A 16767-nucleotide genomic window follows, 5' to 3' on the forward strand; every position below is an offset into this window, starting at 1 on the left:
GCACAGCAAAAGAAACAATTAACAGAGCTAAAAGACAGCCAACAGAGTGGGAGAAAATATTTGCAAAATACACATCTGACAAAGGACTAATATCCAGAATATATAAAGAACTCAAACAACTTTACAAGAAAAAAACAAGCAACCCAATTAAAAAATGGGCAAAAGAGCTAAGCAGGCATTTCTCTAAGAAATTACTTTTTCAATCTCTATAATCTATCCTAAATATAACTGTACAAGGTCAGGGACTATGTTTATCCTATTCATCAGCTCAACAGTATTCTGAGATTCTAGAACTATGCCTGGCACAAGAGGATTCTTAGTAAGTATTGTTCAAATGAATGAATGGAAGGCAGAAAGGAGAGAAAAAGAGGGGAAAAAATAAAGAATGAGTTGACTTGGCTCTGTCTTAGAGTATTACCTGCCCTGGGACTTCTCTGGCTTTGGTCACTGCTGCTACCACCACCAAGATGCTTCTAGCAATGGGAGGCAGGACGATATTGTGCAGAAAGACCTAGGTTTCAATTCAAGTTCTGCCATTTATTAACTCTAGGGTTTGAGCAAGCTACCTATTCTGGCTAAACCTGCTTCTTTATCTAGAATATACTTCACAGGGTTACTGTGAGGATACAATGAGATCATGTCTACAAAAGTGCATGATGGTTGCTCAATAAACATTAATTACTTTCCGTCTCCAGTCTCCCCAGCCCCCACACCAAGTGTGCCACTGTTCCTTTAACACTTTGGCTCAAGTGTGGGCAAAAACATCTTCTCCTGGTTCTTCTTAGCACCTCTGAGACAGACTGGCACTTTACTAATTGCGAAGGGAAAAACAAAAGGTAATTAAATAGAGAAAGCAGTGTCAGTACAAAAGCAGTGTAGCTTCCCTGAAACAGGGTCTAGCTTTCATTATAGCTACTTGTTTTTCAGACTCAAAGAACCTGTTGTATTCTGAATGGGACCCTAAAGAGAAAGAGATCCTATGGGGCAAACTATTTTCCTTTATTCATCTGTTTATTTATTCAGTAAATATTGGTTGTGTCCTAATTATTCAGGGAATTATTGCAGACCCCCTAGCTGGTATGCCATGAAGCATTTTAGACAAAAGGGAAAAACCTCAGCTCAGACAGTGAAAGGAACCAGCAAAATCTAATAGGAATGCAGGGAAATGAGGGTAAAGTTGCGGTCCTCATAGTAGGAAGGTAAGGTTGCCAGATTTTAGGAGTGGGGGGAAAAAAAGGCAGAACACTCAGTTAAATTTTTGAAAAATAGCTCTAACCGCTGTATTTTTCTATTTTTTTTTTTTTTGGTTGGAAGAAAAAAAAAAGCTGAAATCAGGCCATTTGAATATCCTGAAAAGGCAGAACACTCAGTTAAATTTTTGAAAAATAGCTCTAACCGCTGTATTTTTCTATTTTTTTTTTTTGGTTGGAAGAAAAAAAAAAGCTGAAATCAGGCCATTTGAATATCCTGAAAAAAATAATACAAAATGCAAGTCAAAATCATTGAATATGGACATGTCCTATATACATACAGGATGCCTGGGTAAAAAAAAAAAAAAAACACCCGATCCCAAGGGGAGGGGCCTATAATTAAAGGCCAAGGTCTACCCTTCACATGGAATTTGAAAGTAGCTTTGGTCAAGAAAGGAGATGCCATATGCAGAGGGCACTAGGGATAGACTTGACGGAAGAGGACTAGAGGGAAGTAAGGACGGGCACCAAGAAGGGGATCAGGGAGGAGCTTGGCTACCCCTGCAAAGGGGTGGTATTCAAAATATTTACTGTGTGCTGAGCAGGCACCAAGCAACCAGAATGGGTCGAGGAAGCTCTTCCTTTACCATACCAGACATTAACTCTTTAGTTGCTGGGACTCGGAAAGGTTCAAGAAGTCCTGGAGAGGGTCTTAGGTGGCCAAGTTTCCCATGCCTGGGGTCATATGGGAATCTAAGGGCCGAACTATTTACCCCTGGAAAAAAACTACTTCAGTAATTTAACAACCAGTATAGCAATTTCACTGTGTACCAGAGAATATTAGACCTTCCCCATCAGCTCTCAGAAGGGGTGATCTACCCACAAGGCTCAGGAACAGGCTCTGACATTTATTCCAAGCCCCGCTGGTTGTAGCCTGCTTCTTCTGACTGGTAAAAACCTATGGAGGGTGGGGGAGCTGAATTTGTGACATCATCTGGTATCTTCTGGAGCTAGGAAGAGGCTTGGATAGAGACCAGAAAAACATGCCTTAAACCCCTCTTATCTCACATCTCCCTCCCTATAATATCACATTAGGAGAGTGTAAGTCATATTGAAGGTCACTTGTTGATTCAATATATATTTGATTTTAGCACCCACCATATGATACGCATTGTGCTTTGCCATGGGATAAATAATAAAAATAAAAATAAATGTTAGCTCTCATTTATCAAATTTTTTTTGTACAATTGCACTTAACACACATGTTATTCATTTAATCTTCAATATTTCTCTGCAAGGGGATATTACTACATCCTTTGCAGATGAGCTAGCCGAGATTTCAACAGTTTAAGTAACTTGCTAAAAAAGGCACTGCTTGTAAGTTGCAGAAACAGAACTGGAACCCAGGTTCATATGATTCCAAAAATCCCATTTTAAAGGAACCTACCTTCTAACAAAGAAGGAAAACTCTTAAATAAACAGTAACAGTATAGAGGGATGAGGGCTCTGGCCAGTCTGGGGATATCAAGACCAGCTTTTCAGTACACTCCAAAGAAGGTGGCAGTCATCTGGGCCTTAAAAATGATTCTCAAATCATCCCAAAATAACTAAGTCAGCAAGTACATACACTGACTAATTTCCTTAAATATACCAGAGTGAAAGCAGTTAAGAAATGATGACACCATCGGAGAATTTCAGCAAATTGCCAAAAAGACAAGGTAATAGAAAAAATGTAAATCTCGATGAACAACTTAAAAATGTAATGGGGCATACGGTGAGCCTCCCAATTATTATCATATATCCTGTCAGGGTGATGAATGCCACAGAATATAATTCTGCTGAAATACTATCTGTCTTGTCAAAAAGACAAGTTGTAGCTGCCAGCAGGTGGCTGTGTGCTGCCTGGCATCCTAAAAGAAAGGGAGTAGATGCTGATTCTTAGTAATGGTAAGAATGGCAAAAGCTACTGAGAAATAAATAGTTACTAAGTGAGAGTGCTGCTCTTGGGCTCTGTTTTACCACCTAGCAGAAGATAGCTTTAAAAATAGATGGTGGCAGTGGTTGACTGCTGTCAATAATGGTCTGGTAAGGGGACAGCAGAAAAAAGCAGAATGGGCGCCAGGCTATTCTCAGAGACTGCACTTCCCAAGCCCTCTCTCTTATTTGATAAAGGTGTGATCCTGGGAAATATCCTTAACCTCTGAAAAAGGAATCCAGTACCAAGTCTTCATTATCTCTCACACTCTTCCATCTCTAAACCATAAGCTATTCACTAGGTCAAATGTAGAAGTAGTATTAGAAACGTGACTCGCCTAATACAGAAACTAGAAAGAAGCTTGGTTCTGTGCCTGGAGATGGTCTACTCAGAGTAATTATACCCTTTAGGAGATTACATTTAGAGACAAAGAATTGACTTTCCACCTTTTCTCACAAACCAGAAAAGACTGATCAAGGCAAAATGGCATCGTTTCCGATTTTTGACCAGGTTTCACATCCTTCAATATTAAATGAAATTATGTAAATAACCTGATCACCACAGGACCCGGATCTTATTGTCTGCTCAGTAAATATTACTTCTACCTGTTTTATATAAGGGTGTTGGGTATCTAATATTCAACTGTCTTGTTGGACTAGTCCTTTCTAAGAAGCTATTCTCTAATCTTTTGCTAAAATCATAACAAAATACACGAAAATAGTTCCTGACCAAAGATCTCCATTCAGCTAAAGAGACCAACTTTGTTGATAACTCTCAGAGACTGGCCAACACTGATCCACCACAAAGGCCCCCCCAAAATAGCATTCCACATCCCTTCCTGAGATACAAACATTTTGAGAAATAGAACCAGAAGGAATAGAAGGAATCCCACATATCCCCATTGTTATTACTAATAGAGGCTAAATTGGAGGACAGAGCCTGTGGTGTGATAAGCCACTTTGACTGACTAGTTCCTCCCCAAAAATCTGCCTCCCAAAGTCAGCCCAGAAGCTGGCCTTCTCCTACAAAGGATGAGATTAGGCCAAGCAGACCCAGTGATTCCTGCCAAGTTTACATTTGCTGAAAACACTCCATCACCCCCAGGATGAAGTAGTAAAGATTTCAGGAGGCTAAGATTGAGCCTAGGGAAAATTCTTCCATGTGGAAACCAGGAGTGGGAAAAAAATGCGTTCTTGTCATTCATAAAAGACGGTCCATCCAGGCAATCATCAAAGAAATAAATGAACAAATAAAAACTAGTCACAGTTACACTAGGGAGAAAGAGTCTAGGCAAAGAAAGCTATAACATGACCACACAGAAGCAGTCAAGATTTTAAGATTCACCTTTCAAAATCTCTGAATTACTAAATGTATCCCCTTAATATCCAAAAGGAAGGCAGTCTCCAGTTAAAGGCCTGGCCAGCCTGAGGAGCAGAGCTGGGGCTAATTTGCTGTGGCTAGCGCAATGGAGGGAGCTGTATTAAGGGAAACAATGTCCTCTGGCGTGATCACTCAGCTGAAAAATTACTTGACCAAATGCAAGCAGGGTGGCAGCTCCACAGCCCTGGAGGGGGCCAGCTCCTAATTACAATAGCTCTCTGGAGAAGTGCTTCCAACAGTATTTCTGAGTTGTTAGTTGATTAGGTTTCAGTTAAATTGATAAAGCCTCTAAGGTTAACTATCTGGGAGATATAGCTCTACAATTATAATGCACAGAAAAGTGTTTATTATCAACTTTCTCTTGCTTTGACTTAATTATTTAAGCACTTGTGATTCAGTAGTTATCTTCCTGCCTCACCAGAAACCAATCCGAGAAAGAAACTGGCAAACGTTTCATAGAAGTCAAATCTATTTCCAATGGGCAAGGGAATCAAATATAAAACGTCCTTGTTTCTCAATCATATTCAGAAGGAACAAACACAATATATTCAATCAATCTATGAGCATTTAGCTTAGAACAATGACAACCACTATGCATTGAGTGCATATCGTGTGTCAGGTTCAAGCTAAGTGCTTTGTCGACATTATCTCATTTAATCTCTACAACTTCCTTTTAAGGTAAGCATTATTATTCCTATTTTCAAATGCAAAAATATGCCAAACCAGTAAGAGTAAGAAACAGGATTCAAATTCAGGTCTATTGATGTAATGAGTTGAATTATGCCCCCCAAAAGTGGAACTCCTAACTTACAGTACCTCAGAATGTAACCTTATTCAGTAATATGGCTGTTACAGATGTAATTAATGAAATTAAGATGAGGTCACAATGGAGAAGGGTGAATCCCTGATCTATTATGACTGCTGTCCTTATAAAAAGGGGAGATTCGGACACAGACATGCACACAGGGAGAATGCCATGGGAAGATGAAGGCGGAGATCGAGGTGATGCTTCTACAAACCAAGAAATGCCAAAGATGGTCTGGAAACCCCCAGAAGCTAGGGGAGAAGCATGGAATAGATTCTTCCTCACAACCTTCAGAAGAAACCAGTTTTGGACTTCGAGCCTCCAGAACTGTGAAACAGCAAATTTCTGCTCTTTAAGCCACCTGATTTGTGGTGCTTTGTTACAGCAGCCCTAGCAAACTGATAGAGTTAGGTTCAAAAAATCTATGCCTTTCCATTGCATCACACAATCTTAATGCTGTTGATCCCACCTACTGGGCTGAACACCCTGGTACCAGCCTTTTTTGGAGTTTTCACTTAGACTGTGGAGATACCTCTGACAATGTGACTAGATGCTGTGGCTTCCTTCCCTGAAACCTCACCTTCCCCCAGCTTGACCTCTTTCCCACCTGTCTAGTGATCCTGAAAAATCCATATTGCCTCTCTCTTTGGGTTAGCAGGCCATGTTTTATTCATTTACTTACCTTAAAAAGACTTACTTTAAAAGACTTTCTTTGTTCCTACTAATCTTTCATGGAGTTCCAACAGAGAAGCATGATGTCAAGAAAATTATTATACCTAGAATTATGACAAGTTTATTAAGAGGATTGTCTTAGGACGCTACCAGAATCAAGATTGATCTCCTTCTCTCTTCTAAGCCTTACTGTGATTCTTTTTAAAATAAACAATGAGACAGATATTCCAGAGCACCAAGAGACAAAGACCAAGGATTACTACATTGTTTTCCTTATTCTGTATTCAAGGCAATGATAAGCAATATTTGGAAATTATCCATACTGCTTTTCAGAACTCTGTTGGTTAGATTTCAGAACTGCAAATTCCCCAATGGAGTTATAAGAATCAGTACTGTTCTCTCACCATAAACAACTAGAAAACAAGGCAAAAATAATTAAAAAACTGTTTTAGACATTGAACCATAGGCAGTGCATAAGTATGATCTATGAAAGAACAGAAAAAAGCAAGGTGAGAGTCATAATCACCCCTGTTTTCTAAGTGGAAGCATTTTCCAGACTGTTGCAGGGAAGGGGAAACAAAGCAGAGCCAGGCAGCCTTGCTGAGTTAGGAAGACAGAAATTAGAGTCCAGGAAAGCTGAGGCAGCTGAAAGTTGTGGACCAGAGTGTCAGAGAGAAGGTAGCTATGCAGAGTCCAGAAACAAGCTAGCAAAGTCCAGAAACCTGCATAGAGGGCCCCTTGCTTTTTTAGCTGAAAGAGAAATATGCAAGCATAGGGTGAGATTATATAAGACCAGGCAAAGAGCTATTCGGGAGCTGTAAACTAAAAAATCCCCACTGCTCACACAGGCTGGGAGACAGTTCACTTCTAACTAGCCAGAATGAACAGATGTGCTGACTTGACTTTTAAAAGAGAGAGAGAGAGAGAGAGATTCCAGAAGGGAAGGGTCACACCTTTAGAGTAGCGACAGATTACACTAAAGTCTACTGCAGACCAGCTTTAAAGTTTAAGAACAAATTTCAAAAGAATAAAGCTTACCACAAATAACTTAATAGCCTTCTAAAAGGAGTCCAGCATTCATTAGAGGAAGACAACATCCAGACATTCAGCACTGTAAAACCTACAATGTGTACCATACAAACAAAAATTATTAAACATACCAAGTAGAAAATCTGATCCATAAACAGGGGAAATGAACAGAAATAAAAAGATGGTAGAAGCAGCTGTTGAGGAATTTAAAAGAGTTATTACAAATATGGTCAAGGAAAAAATAAACATAATAAGGAAAGAAATGGACTATATTAAAAAAATGGAACTTTTAGATATGCAAAATACACTATCTGAAATAAAAAAAAATATATTAGATGGGCTTATAATCAGATTGGATGCTACAGAGAAAAGGATCAGTAAGCTTGAAGACACAGCAATAGCAAAAAATCAAACTATAGAACAAAGAGGAAAAAGAATATTTTTTAAAAAAAAGAAAAAAAAACAGTCTCAGTGACCTATGGCATCATAGTAAGCTGCCTAAGATATAAGTTGAGTCTCTGAAAGGGGAAGAAGGAAGGGAGGAAAAAAACTAAACAGAAGAAGAATGTTTTAGGCAATTCTATCTGAAATTTTCCCTATTTGATAAAAAATACAAACCCATATATCCAATATCATCAAAATCCAAGCAAAATAAACCCAAAGAGAACCACACCANCAGCCAGCGAGCGCCCCAGCCATCCCCATATAGGATCAGAACCCGCGGCGGGAGCGCAAATGCGCTCCCAGCGCTGCACTCTCCCGAGTGCACCACAGGGCCGGCCCCAACAATGATTGTTTTGAGAGTCAGTTTCTTCTTTCATATGTATATTTTGACAGAGCTGTAATAGCCCAGTATGTTTAATTTTGTATCCTGCATTTTTTAATTTAATAATATAGAAGTGTATTATGATGAACTCTTGAAAACAAAAATGTTCTTAACTACCTAATTTAGAAAATTCAGAACTGTCATAACAGAAGAGATGCAAAAAAAAAAAAGTAAGGAAAAAGACTTAGACCATAATAAGAAATGAGTTTTAACCTTCATTTTTCAATCTCCCATAACAAAGTCTGTCAAAGAAAATGAATGATAGTTAAATATTTAACAAGTTTCACAATATATATAAAGGTTATTATACCCTAAAAGAATTATGTAAAGTTAATATTTGGCTAAAATATTTACATCAGAGGTGCTTTGTAGACTGCTTAATAGTATTTATTTATTTATTTATTTTTGATTCTTTAAAAAAATCAACAAAATTTGCAAACTTTTATCTAGCCTGACCAAGAAAACAAGACGGAAGACAGAAATTACTAAAATCAGAAATACAGCAGGGGTACGGTAGAGCACGTGCTTCTTCTATTACGCTGGAGTGGGCTTAAATGAGAGAGATGTCCTCCTCTTTTTCCGGTCTCCACTGACTCTCCTTGTGTCACTGCTGTCGGATGTCTGGCGGGCTGTCTGCACGGTAGCTGTGGCTACTGCAGTGGCCTCGAGCCACTTTTGCAGCAGCTGTGGCTGTGATGGTGGGTGTGTAGTCCACCCGGGAGGAAATGGTGTTTTCACGTACTCCTTCCCTGCTCCCTGGTGGAGAGGGCTGCCTTTGGCTCCTGTCTAGGACCCGGGGCCTGTTCTGTTTCTTTATTATTCAACATTTATGATGTGCCTACTAGGTGCAGCCTTTGCTAGGTGCCAAGCACATATGCATGAACAAGTATGCTGTAAACATGTTGTAATCTACCATAGAGACAAAGAAACAAAATACTACAGAACCTTAGGAGTATAGCAAGGTGCCAGAGCAGTCTGAGGAGGAGGGAATGTGAAGGCTTCCTTTAAGGCTCCCGTGCTTTGGTCAGAGTTACAAATAGAATCACACCTGATAAGGGGTCATGAAGGATAAAGAGTCTGTGTATGCCATTTCTTCTCTTTGAAGGTTTTGGCTCTATGGTAGAGATGAGGAAGAATGGATCAACAGCATATTTAAGAGATTAAAGATACAGGAGTGATCTGATGTTGAACCAGCAAGTAGGGCTGGTATTAAGCAGAGTAATGGGTGCAGGAACCTAAGGAAGGAGTGGGGTAAGGCCAGTATGCAGATAGAGCCAGATCATGAAATTGCAGCCTGCTTTTTGAGGAATTTATTAATCATCTTCTTGACCCACCACACTTAGCATGGCCAAAGCGATACTTGGAAGGAATTCTGAGTTCACCAAATTAAAGACACCAAAGAAAAAGCTATAGCCATGTTTAAACTGATGAGGTAAGGGAGTGGATTTGCTATTACATTGAATTTAATTCTGAAAGATTACGTTTTAGCATTCTTTTCCCTAATATATTGTGTTTAGACAGTTCTAACAAGGTTTGATCACTTTACAAATTCAAACACTTGTTCATTTTAAGCACTAGTTAAGATCTAGAACATTCTAATACAAATCCACCAGATTTTAGGTACACACGATTTTATATAACCGGTGAACTTGAGACTTACCTCTGGATATATAGCACTCCTAGCCAAGCAAGCAGACTACAGTTCTCTGCTTCTGCAGTTATCAAGTGAGGATAGTTATTTTTGAAGTCATTGATTTGCAGAATCAAAAAAAAAAAAAAAAAAAAAAACCCTAATTGAAACACTCAGTGAAGAGCTTTTTAATACCATCTTTCAGGGCAGCCAGGCATGCCAATTTGGTTTCTTAAATAAAATTTCTGTATATACTTGAATCACAAGCAGGAATAGCAAGTAGCTCATTTTATAGACCAATTAACATGACCTTTAAAATATTCTCCTAGTAATCAGATGTGAATAAAATTATATGCCCCTATTAGGTCAATCTAAAAAACAAAAAACAAATCCTCATATAAAATTTTCTTTATTAAAGTCAAAATGGTCATTAAAACTGAGAATGAAGGGGCCACTTACGATGGCATTGCCTTGCTCCAGACTAATCACTTTCATTTTAAGGTAATTCCCTGTGACATTTTAATCATTTAAAAAAAAAAAATCTCCATGTAAAGAATTTTATGGGAAGTTCTGACCTGTAATATATTTCTTTCTTACCAAAAAATGCTTGCTGAAGCTAAATGTGATTGTGGAATTTAGGGAGCAGGTTTATTTCAGTTGAATTGGACTGGGTCAACAGCTATAATAGTTACAATGCTTTGGGTTTGTAACCATTTGTTTCCCAGCCCAGGATGAAGTCAGTCCAGTTGTGTTTTCTTTCCTATTGCTGAAAAGCAATCCTCAGCAATAACTGTGAGCTGACCAACATCATCATCATAGTGGAGAAAGAGGAAGGTCACTTCTGTATAAACATCAACACCACTTGGTGTGTGGGCTACTCCTACACCCAGGTGGGAACTTTGCTCTGCTGGAAGGGAAGGTGCTGAGGGTCTGTACAAAGCAACCTTCATTAAGTCCTACTTTATGAATATTTTGTCTCTCCCGAATAATAGCCATGAGTACCTTAGCTAATACAGTCGTTCTACACTATGATGGAGGTTAATTACCATGATATCATTTAGATATTTGAGTTTGGATTTGATTTGGATAGAACAAATTTGAAGCAGCCCGGATTGATGTAAATGAATGATTCCGTGTTGTGCCAATTCTGCATTTCACTAGAGTATTTCTTTTTTTTTTTCTTTTTGTCATTTTTCGTGACCGGCAACGGATCGCAACCCTCGGTGCCGCGCCCGCACCTCGCTCAACCAGTGAGCATCAGGTATGTATGTGGGATCTGAACCCTCGGCGGGAGCGCCGCCGCACTCACAAGCGGCGCACTGTAGCAGTGCGCCACCGGTTGCTCAACCAGTGAGCATCAGGTATGTATGTGGGATCTGAACCCTCGGCGGGAGCGCTGCCGCACTCACAAGCGGCGCACTGTAGCAGTGCGCCACCAGGCTGGCCCTCACTAGAGTATTTCTAAGCAAGCTTTACCTACTGACAGATAAACACGGGCATGGATACATATCTATATTTAGTCATAAAATATTGTCAGTAATCTCAAAAACAATTGCAATAATACAAAGCATACCTCTGCAGTAGGGATGGTACCAAAATGCATTTCAAAGCCAAATAAAAACAGAAGCAGCCAATTATAAAATTCATTCTATTGGCCTGCCTGAATGCCAATAAGCAGCCTGAGAAAAATCAATCCCTATAGACTGTCAGGACCAAAACGAATCAGCAAACCCACTCCCTTCTTTATGCTGTTGACAAAACAAAGTTGTAGAGCTATTAAATTGGTTGTCTGCATCCTCACAACTTTTTCGTGATAGATTTAGGCAAATGTTCTTCTTTGCAGTTTTTCTGTAGCATCTGGCTGACTGTGCAGGAGTTCTATGAAATAAAATTGAAACTGGCTGCATTTTAATGAATATACTTTATTTAATATTGAGTTTGGTCAATAAAACTTGGCTTACCACACAGTTTACTGTACTTTTTGTGGGAAATAAACCTGATAGCCAGTTTGGGAAATGAATTAACCAACAGCCTCTTTTCTCCCTTAAAGCCAATTATTTTTCTCATTGAACAAGTTGAAGAGTGAAAAAAATTGACCTCAAATAAATATTCTGATATTGAGACTGTGTCATATATTTTTGGATTAAGAACACTGTAAATGCACAGAATTGAAGGCAGAGGCATGGAATAACCTAAAAGGCAATAAATGTCCAGAATCTGATATGAAACTTCCCAAATATTTTAAGCAAGGTATCAATAATTAAATTTATGACCCATATTTCTTTTATAAATATGCATGAAACAGAGTGTTTAAAATCTCTTCCTGAGCAATTAAATCCAAATGTTACATGTTTTTACCTGTCATTAATATAGCTTCAGGATAATAAGTGCAAAAAAAGAAAATCTTAAAATCCTAAAGGTCATATCTTTTTTATCCCTTTGTCTTTACATCCTTTTATGCCATACCAATTCAAAGATTTTTATAAGATGTTAGACATATAAAATATGTGGGTACTATCATGGTGGGGTGTAAGGAGGCAGTTTTATTTTCTATAATATTCCAGTACAATTCAGAAAAGTGGTATAATGTAGAGTTCCTTTATGAGCTCAGGTTTCCTGTTCTTATGGATCCTAGAAGCTGGTCTTCAGAAAGCAAATATCATAGCAAGCATTACTAAATCCCTGTCTCACTTTTACTAAACCAAACAGAAGCTTCCAGAATATTGTAACCTAACTCTCTCCTTCCAAAACTCTTAAGGATCTGGTGGTTAAGGACCCAGCCAGGCCTAACGTCCAGAATATCTTCAAGGAGCTGGTGTACAAGACCATGAGAGTTTCTGGCTATGCTCACCATGTAGACTCCCTGTATGTGTACCCAGTGGCCACTGAATGTCACTGTGGCAAGTGTGACAGCAACATCATTGATTGTACCATGCAAGGCCTGGGGCCCAGCTACTGTTCCTTCAGTGAAATGAAAGAATAAAGAACAGTGGACATTTCAGGCCACCAATCCCTGTCCTGAAGGACCAAGTCATCCAAAAAGTCTTTTTGTTTGCAATGTGCCCAGGCTGCAAATCACTGGGCCAGGGCTCGCCAGACCTCACTCACCCCTGCTCTACTGGCAGAGGGAGAGCTCCAGGAATTTTGAGTGCTGGGGCAGGACCCCATCACCACTCAGCCCTGTAGCCCCGGGACCAGGCTCTGAAAGTTTCACTCACCTGAATTCATGGTCTATAAATTGTTTCCCATTTTTAGAAGTCCTCTAAAGCAACCCTTTGATTATACAGATGACAAAACCTAGACTCGGGAGCAGGAAGTCTCAAGATAATTACATGAGAGAACCAAATGGAACACAACCTCGGTCCTCTAAAGCAACCCTTTGATTATACAGATGACAAAACGTAGACTCGGGAGCAGGAAGTCTCAAGATAATTACATGAGAGAACCAAATGGAACACAACCTNTGGCAAGTGTGACAGCAACATCATTGATTGTACCATGCAAGGCCTGGGGCCCAGCTACTGTTCCTTCAGTGAAATGAAAGAATAAAGAACAGTGGACATTTCAGGCCACCAATCCCTGTCCTGAAGGACCAAGTCATCCAAAAAGTCTGTTTGTTTGCAATGTGCCCAGGCTGCAAATCACTGGGCCAGGGCTCGCCAGACCTCACTCACCCCTGCTCTACTGGCAGAGGGAGAGCTCCAGGAATTTTGAGTGCTGGGGCAGGACCCCATCACCACTCAGCCCTGTAGCCCCGGGACCAGGCTCTGAAAGTTTCACTCACCTGAATTCATGGTCTATAAATTGTTTCCCATTTTTAGAGGTCCTCTAAAGCAACCCTTTGATTATACAGATGACAAAACCTAGACTCGGGAGCAGGAAGTCTCAAGATAATTACATGAGAGAACCAAATGGAACACAACCTCCCATGAGATTGTATGGCCCGGGAGAGCAGCACTAGTATTTCTTAGTGTTGTGGAGCTCTATGTCTCATTGTTGAATTATTGAAGGGATAGGAAGGAAGGGTGACAGCCAACACCGCTCACATTATTACTGACCCAGAGAGGTGGTGGCCTCGGTTTCACCTTGTCTGTGTTTTTCTGCAGATAGGTCGTTGTTGACCTGCAAGGGTGAAAGGAGGGGTAGAAGGATGGTAAGCCAGGAAGCAGTGCAACCATTTAGGATTTGCAGCCCCAAATACCACACATCTTAATTCCTGTTTCAGATTTGAATGAAGAGCTGAAATAAGAAGTGTTAATTGGTGTCTGTGGAAATTCATTTGCAAAACCCATGAATACCTTTTCCTGAATTCTTAGCCCCGGCGTATTCCACTACTTAAATACATTTGATTAAGAACTCCTAGCCTCCTGCGCAACTCCCTCTCAGGTGGTAAGATATAGCACCTGTCGCTGTGCCATCTGGACTGGAATCTCTCTCCATTGGTGGGATGGGAAACTTGAGGCCCATGTGACAGCACTAAGGCAACCTAACAGGCTGCATTTAACTTACTTGACAATTAACTTTCCAGAGAAACAGTTCTCTTAAAAATAGCCAGAAGCCTAGAGAGAATAGCTCTATTTTGGGGGCTCTTTTTACATCTACTTCATCACTTGACTATGTGTATTCTCCCAAATCTATGATTTCTTTCAAAAAGATACTGAAAATGAAAATGCTTCATTATTTAAATTGCTTTTAAAGACGTTAACTCTTTTTTAGCTCTACTTTAAAGCATCTACCAAAGACCAACTTTAGATTTTTCCAAATTCTTGAACTACTTGCACATAACACATGCATGTGTATTTTTATAATACTAGCAGAAAACTTACTAGAGATCTATTTTTAAATGCTTCTGTAAATATCACCTGTGCCCATCATTCACTTGGAAACATCCATAACAATTTTGCTGGATTTTAGTAGTCTAATTTTTCCCGCTAACATATAACTACCAAAAACTGCTTCAATGAAACTTTCTGTCATTACCTGAAGTCATCACTTCCTTAATTTATACCTATTGCTTTCCCACCACCACCAACACCAAGTATACATTAAAATTGATTTATTCTCAGAAAGCCCTTAGCATATCTTCTTTGCCTGCAGCTCAGACTCAATGGGAAGTTTTCCTTATAACCTTTGAAATCTAGTTAAGCACTAGAATTAATACATTTTCCAGCACATGGATACCCAGAATTATTTTTTCCACATGACCTTTTTTTCCATCCAGTTTGAAATTCTTAAATTGAGTATGTATTAAATCAGTAGACATCGCCTAAGAATCACCTGCCCTATCCTTCAAGAACAGATACGATTATATTTTTTGATTGTCCAAAGCTGTGAGGATAAAATCTAAGTTGAATCACAGAGTGGAGAGAGGATTGAAGGACATTGAGTTCAATGCTGCCATGTTGATGGGAACACTGAGACCGAGATCACAAGGGCTGTGTGTGATAGAATCAGAATTAGAACCCTGCATTGCAGATTTTTAGCCTCTCTTTGTACTCTCCCCCAACCATGCCATGAAAACTGACAACCAAACTAGCTCATTTGAATATAGCCAACTGTGAAAGTGCAGATAATCACATATAACTATATTCTGTACAATATTTTTATGCCAAAACTAGGCTGCAGACCTGAAAATAATAACAATGTAGTGGCTCTGTGGATACAGGGACTTTATCTACTTCACTCATTTCTGGGTAAATCCTTGTCACTTATTAGGTACCATTAGTGGACTAATTGAATTGGGTTGATTCAAACTCAACTTAGAATCTCTTTCACTGAAATTCTCATACCCTTTTGTCTTCTATAAAAATCCAAAATAAGATTAATCTCATTTTTGCTTGAACAGCATTCCAGTAAGGAGAACAACTATGTTCTTGCCTCCAGCCTAAAGATTAGCAGTTCATCCAACTGTTCTTTGAATAATCCAGTTTCCAGACAGGCTCTTCCACAGTCCTGATCAATATTCTTTTGTGTGTTAAGGGCTTATATAACATATGGGGATTCATAAGAGGCAGAATGGACCCAAAATGAGGACACTGAATAACTGAGGACAATAGATTTGAATGGGAGGTCTTAGAAGGCAGAGAATGTCTTACAATTACGCTTTGAGCACCCAGTCTAGTGCCTTTCATATACCAGACTCTGGTGACTATGTCCAAATGACCAGATCAGAGAACTGTCTTCTGCTCTTTTAGCAAGATCATCCTGTATATTAAGTCTGTGGTCAAATACCATTCCTTTTCATGTGAACTTCAATTATTTTTACATAGTGAAGTTTGAAACCAGTAAGGCAAAGAGTTTTGCCCCTTTCGAAGATAAGCATTACTATTTTTTTGTACTCAGTGTTATTACCCCACAATGTAATTCAGCCAGCAACCTATGTTCAGATTTTATGTTATTTATTCCTTCCATTTCTTTTCAGCTAGAAAACCAGGAAAAAATATTCAAGGCAAGATCTTAAAAGGAAGAAGTGCAAGATTTAACACCTGTGGAAATAAAAGTATTTTATCAACATGAACACAGAAATTTTGTTTACATATGAGGGGCCATTCAAAGAGGTAACCAAGGAATACTGGTCTGAGAAAACCCGAGTTGCTAATAGGTAATATGGTAGATGATTTAGAGCAGAGACATGAATCCAAATCCCAGCTTGGCTCCTTTCTGTGTGCTTTTGGGCAAGCTATGTAACCTCTCTGACGCCGTGTCCTCATTTTCAAAATAGAGATAATACTTACAACTACTTCACAGTAAGAGCTAACATTTATATAGCAGCTATTATGAGCCAGGTTCTTTGAGTTATTAACTCATTTAATCCTCATATAGTCCTTTGAAGTGGGTATTATTACTATCTTTATTTTAGAGAAGAAGAAACAGAGGTTCAGAGAGGTTAAATAACTTGTACAAGTCACACAGCTAGTAAGGGGTGGAGTTGCTTACTGCTTCCAGCCAGGACACTATACTGCCTGTACTAGTGTGAGCATGAATTCCAAAATATTAACTTTGTTATTCTTTCCCTATTGCCATTACTCCCCTCAGCAGGAGAAAAGAAAAGAGAGGACTAGGCCAGAAGGATGCCTGGGATCCATTCACAGCTCCTTCTTGACCAGCTCTATGACCCTGGGCAAATTATTTTATCTCTCTGGGCCTTAGAATCCTCATTTGTAAAATGTTGATGTCCAGGGGTCATGAATTCATGCTTAGAGATGACCAAAGATATATTCTTACAATAAACACTTTGCTTCCATATTTAGTACATAAACT

The 16767-nt window shown here is 39.3% G+C and overlaps 1 protein-coding gene across 1 annotated transcript; it reads left to right on the top strand.

Annotated features, from left to right (window-relative positions):
- The first annotated feature begins 10238 nt into the window (after window positions 1-10238).
- On the top strand, window positions 10239-12490 carry LOC103593034 (follitropin subunit beta-like). The gene is given in 2 exon segments (XM_008575945.1): window positions 10239-10397; window positions 12266-12490. Coding segments are annotated over 2 exon segments (384 nt in total).
- Window positions 12491-16767: the final 4277 nt, after the last annotated feature.

Source organism: Galeopterus variegatus, unplaced genomic scaffold, assembly GCF_000696425.1.
Source record: "Galeopterus variegatus unplaced genomic scaffold, G_variegatus-3.0.2 Scaffold1262, whole genome shotgun sequence".
In the NCBI taxonomy this organism is placed as follows: domain Eukaryota; kingdom Metazoa; phylum Chordata; class Mammalia; order Dermoptera; family Cynocephalidae; genus Galeopterus; species Galeopterus variegatus.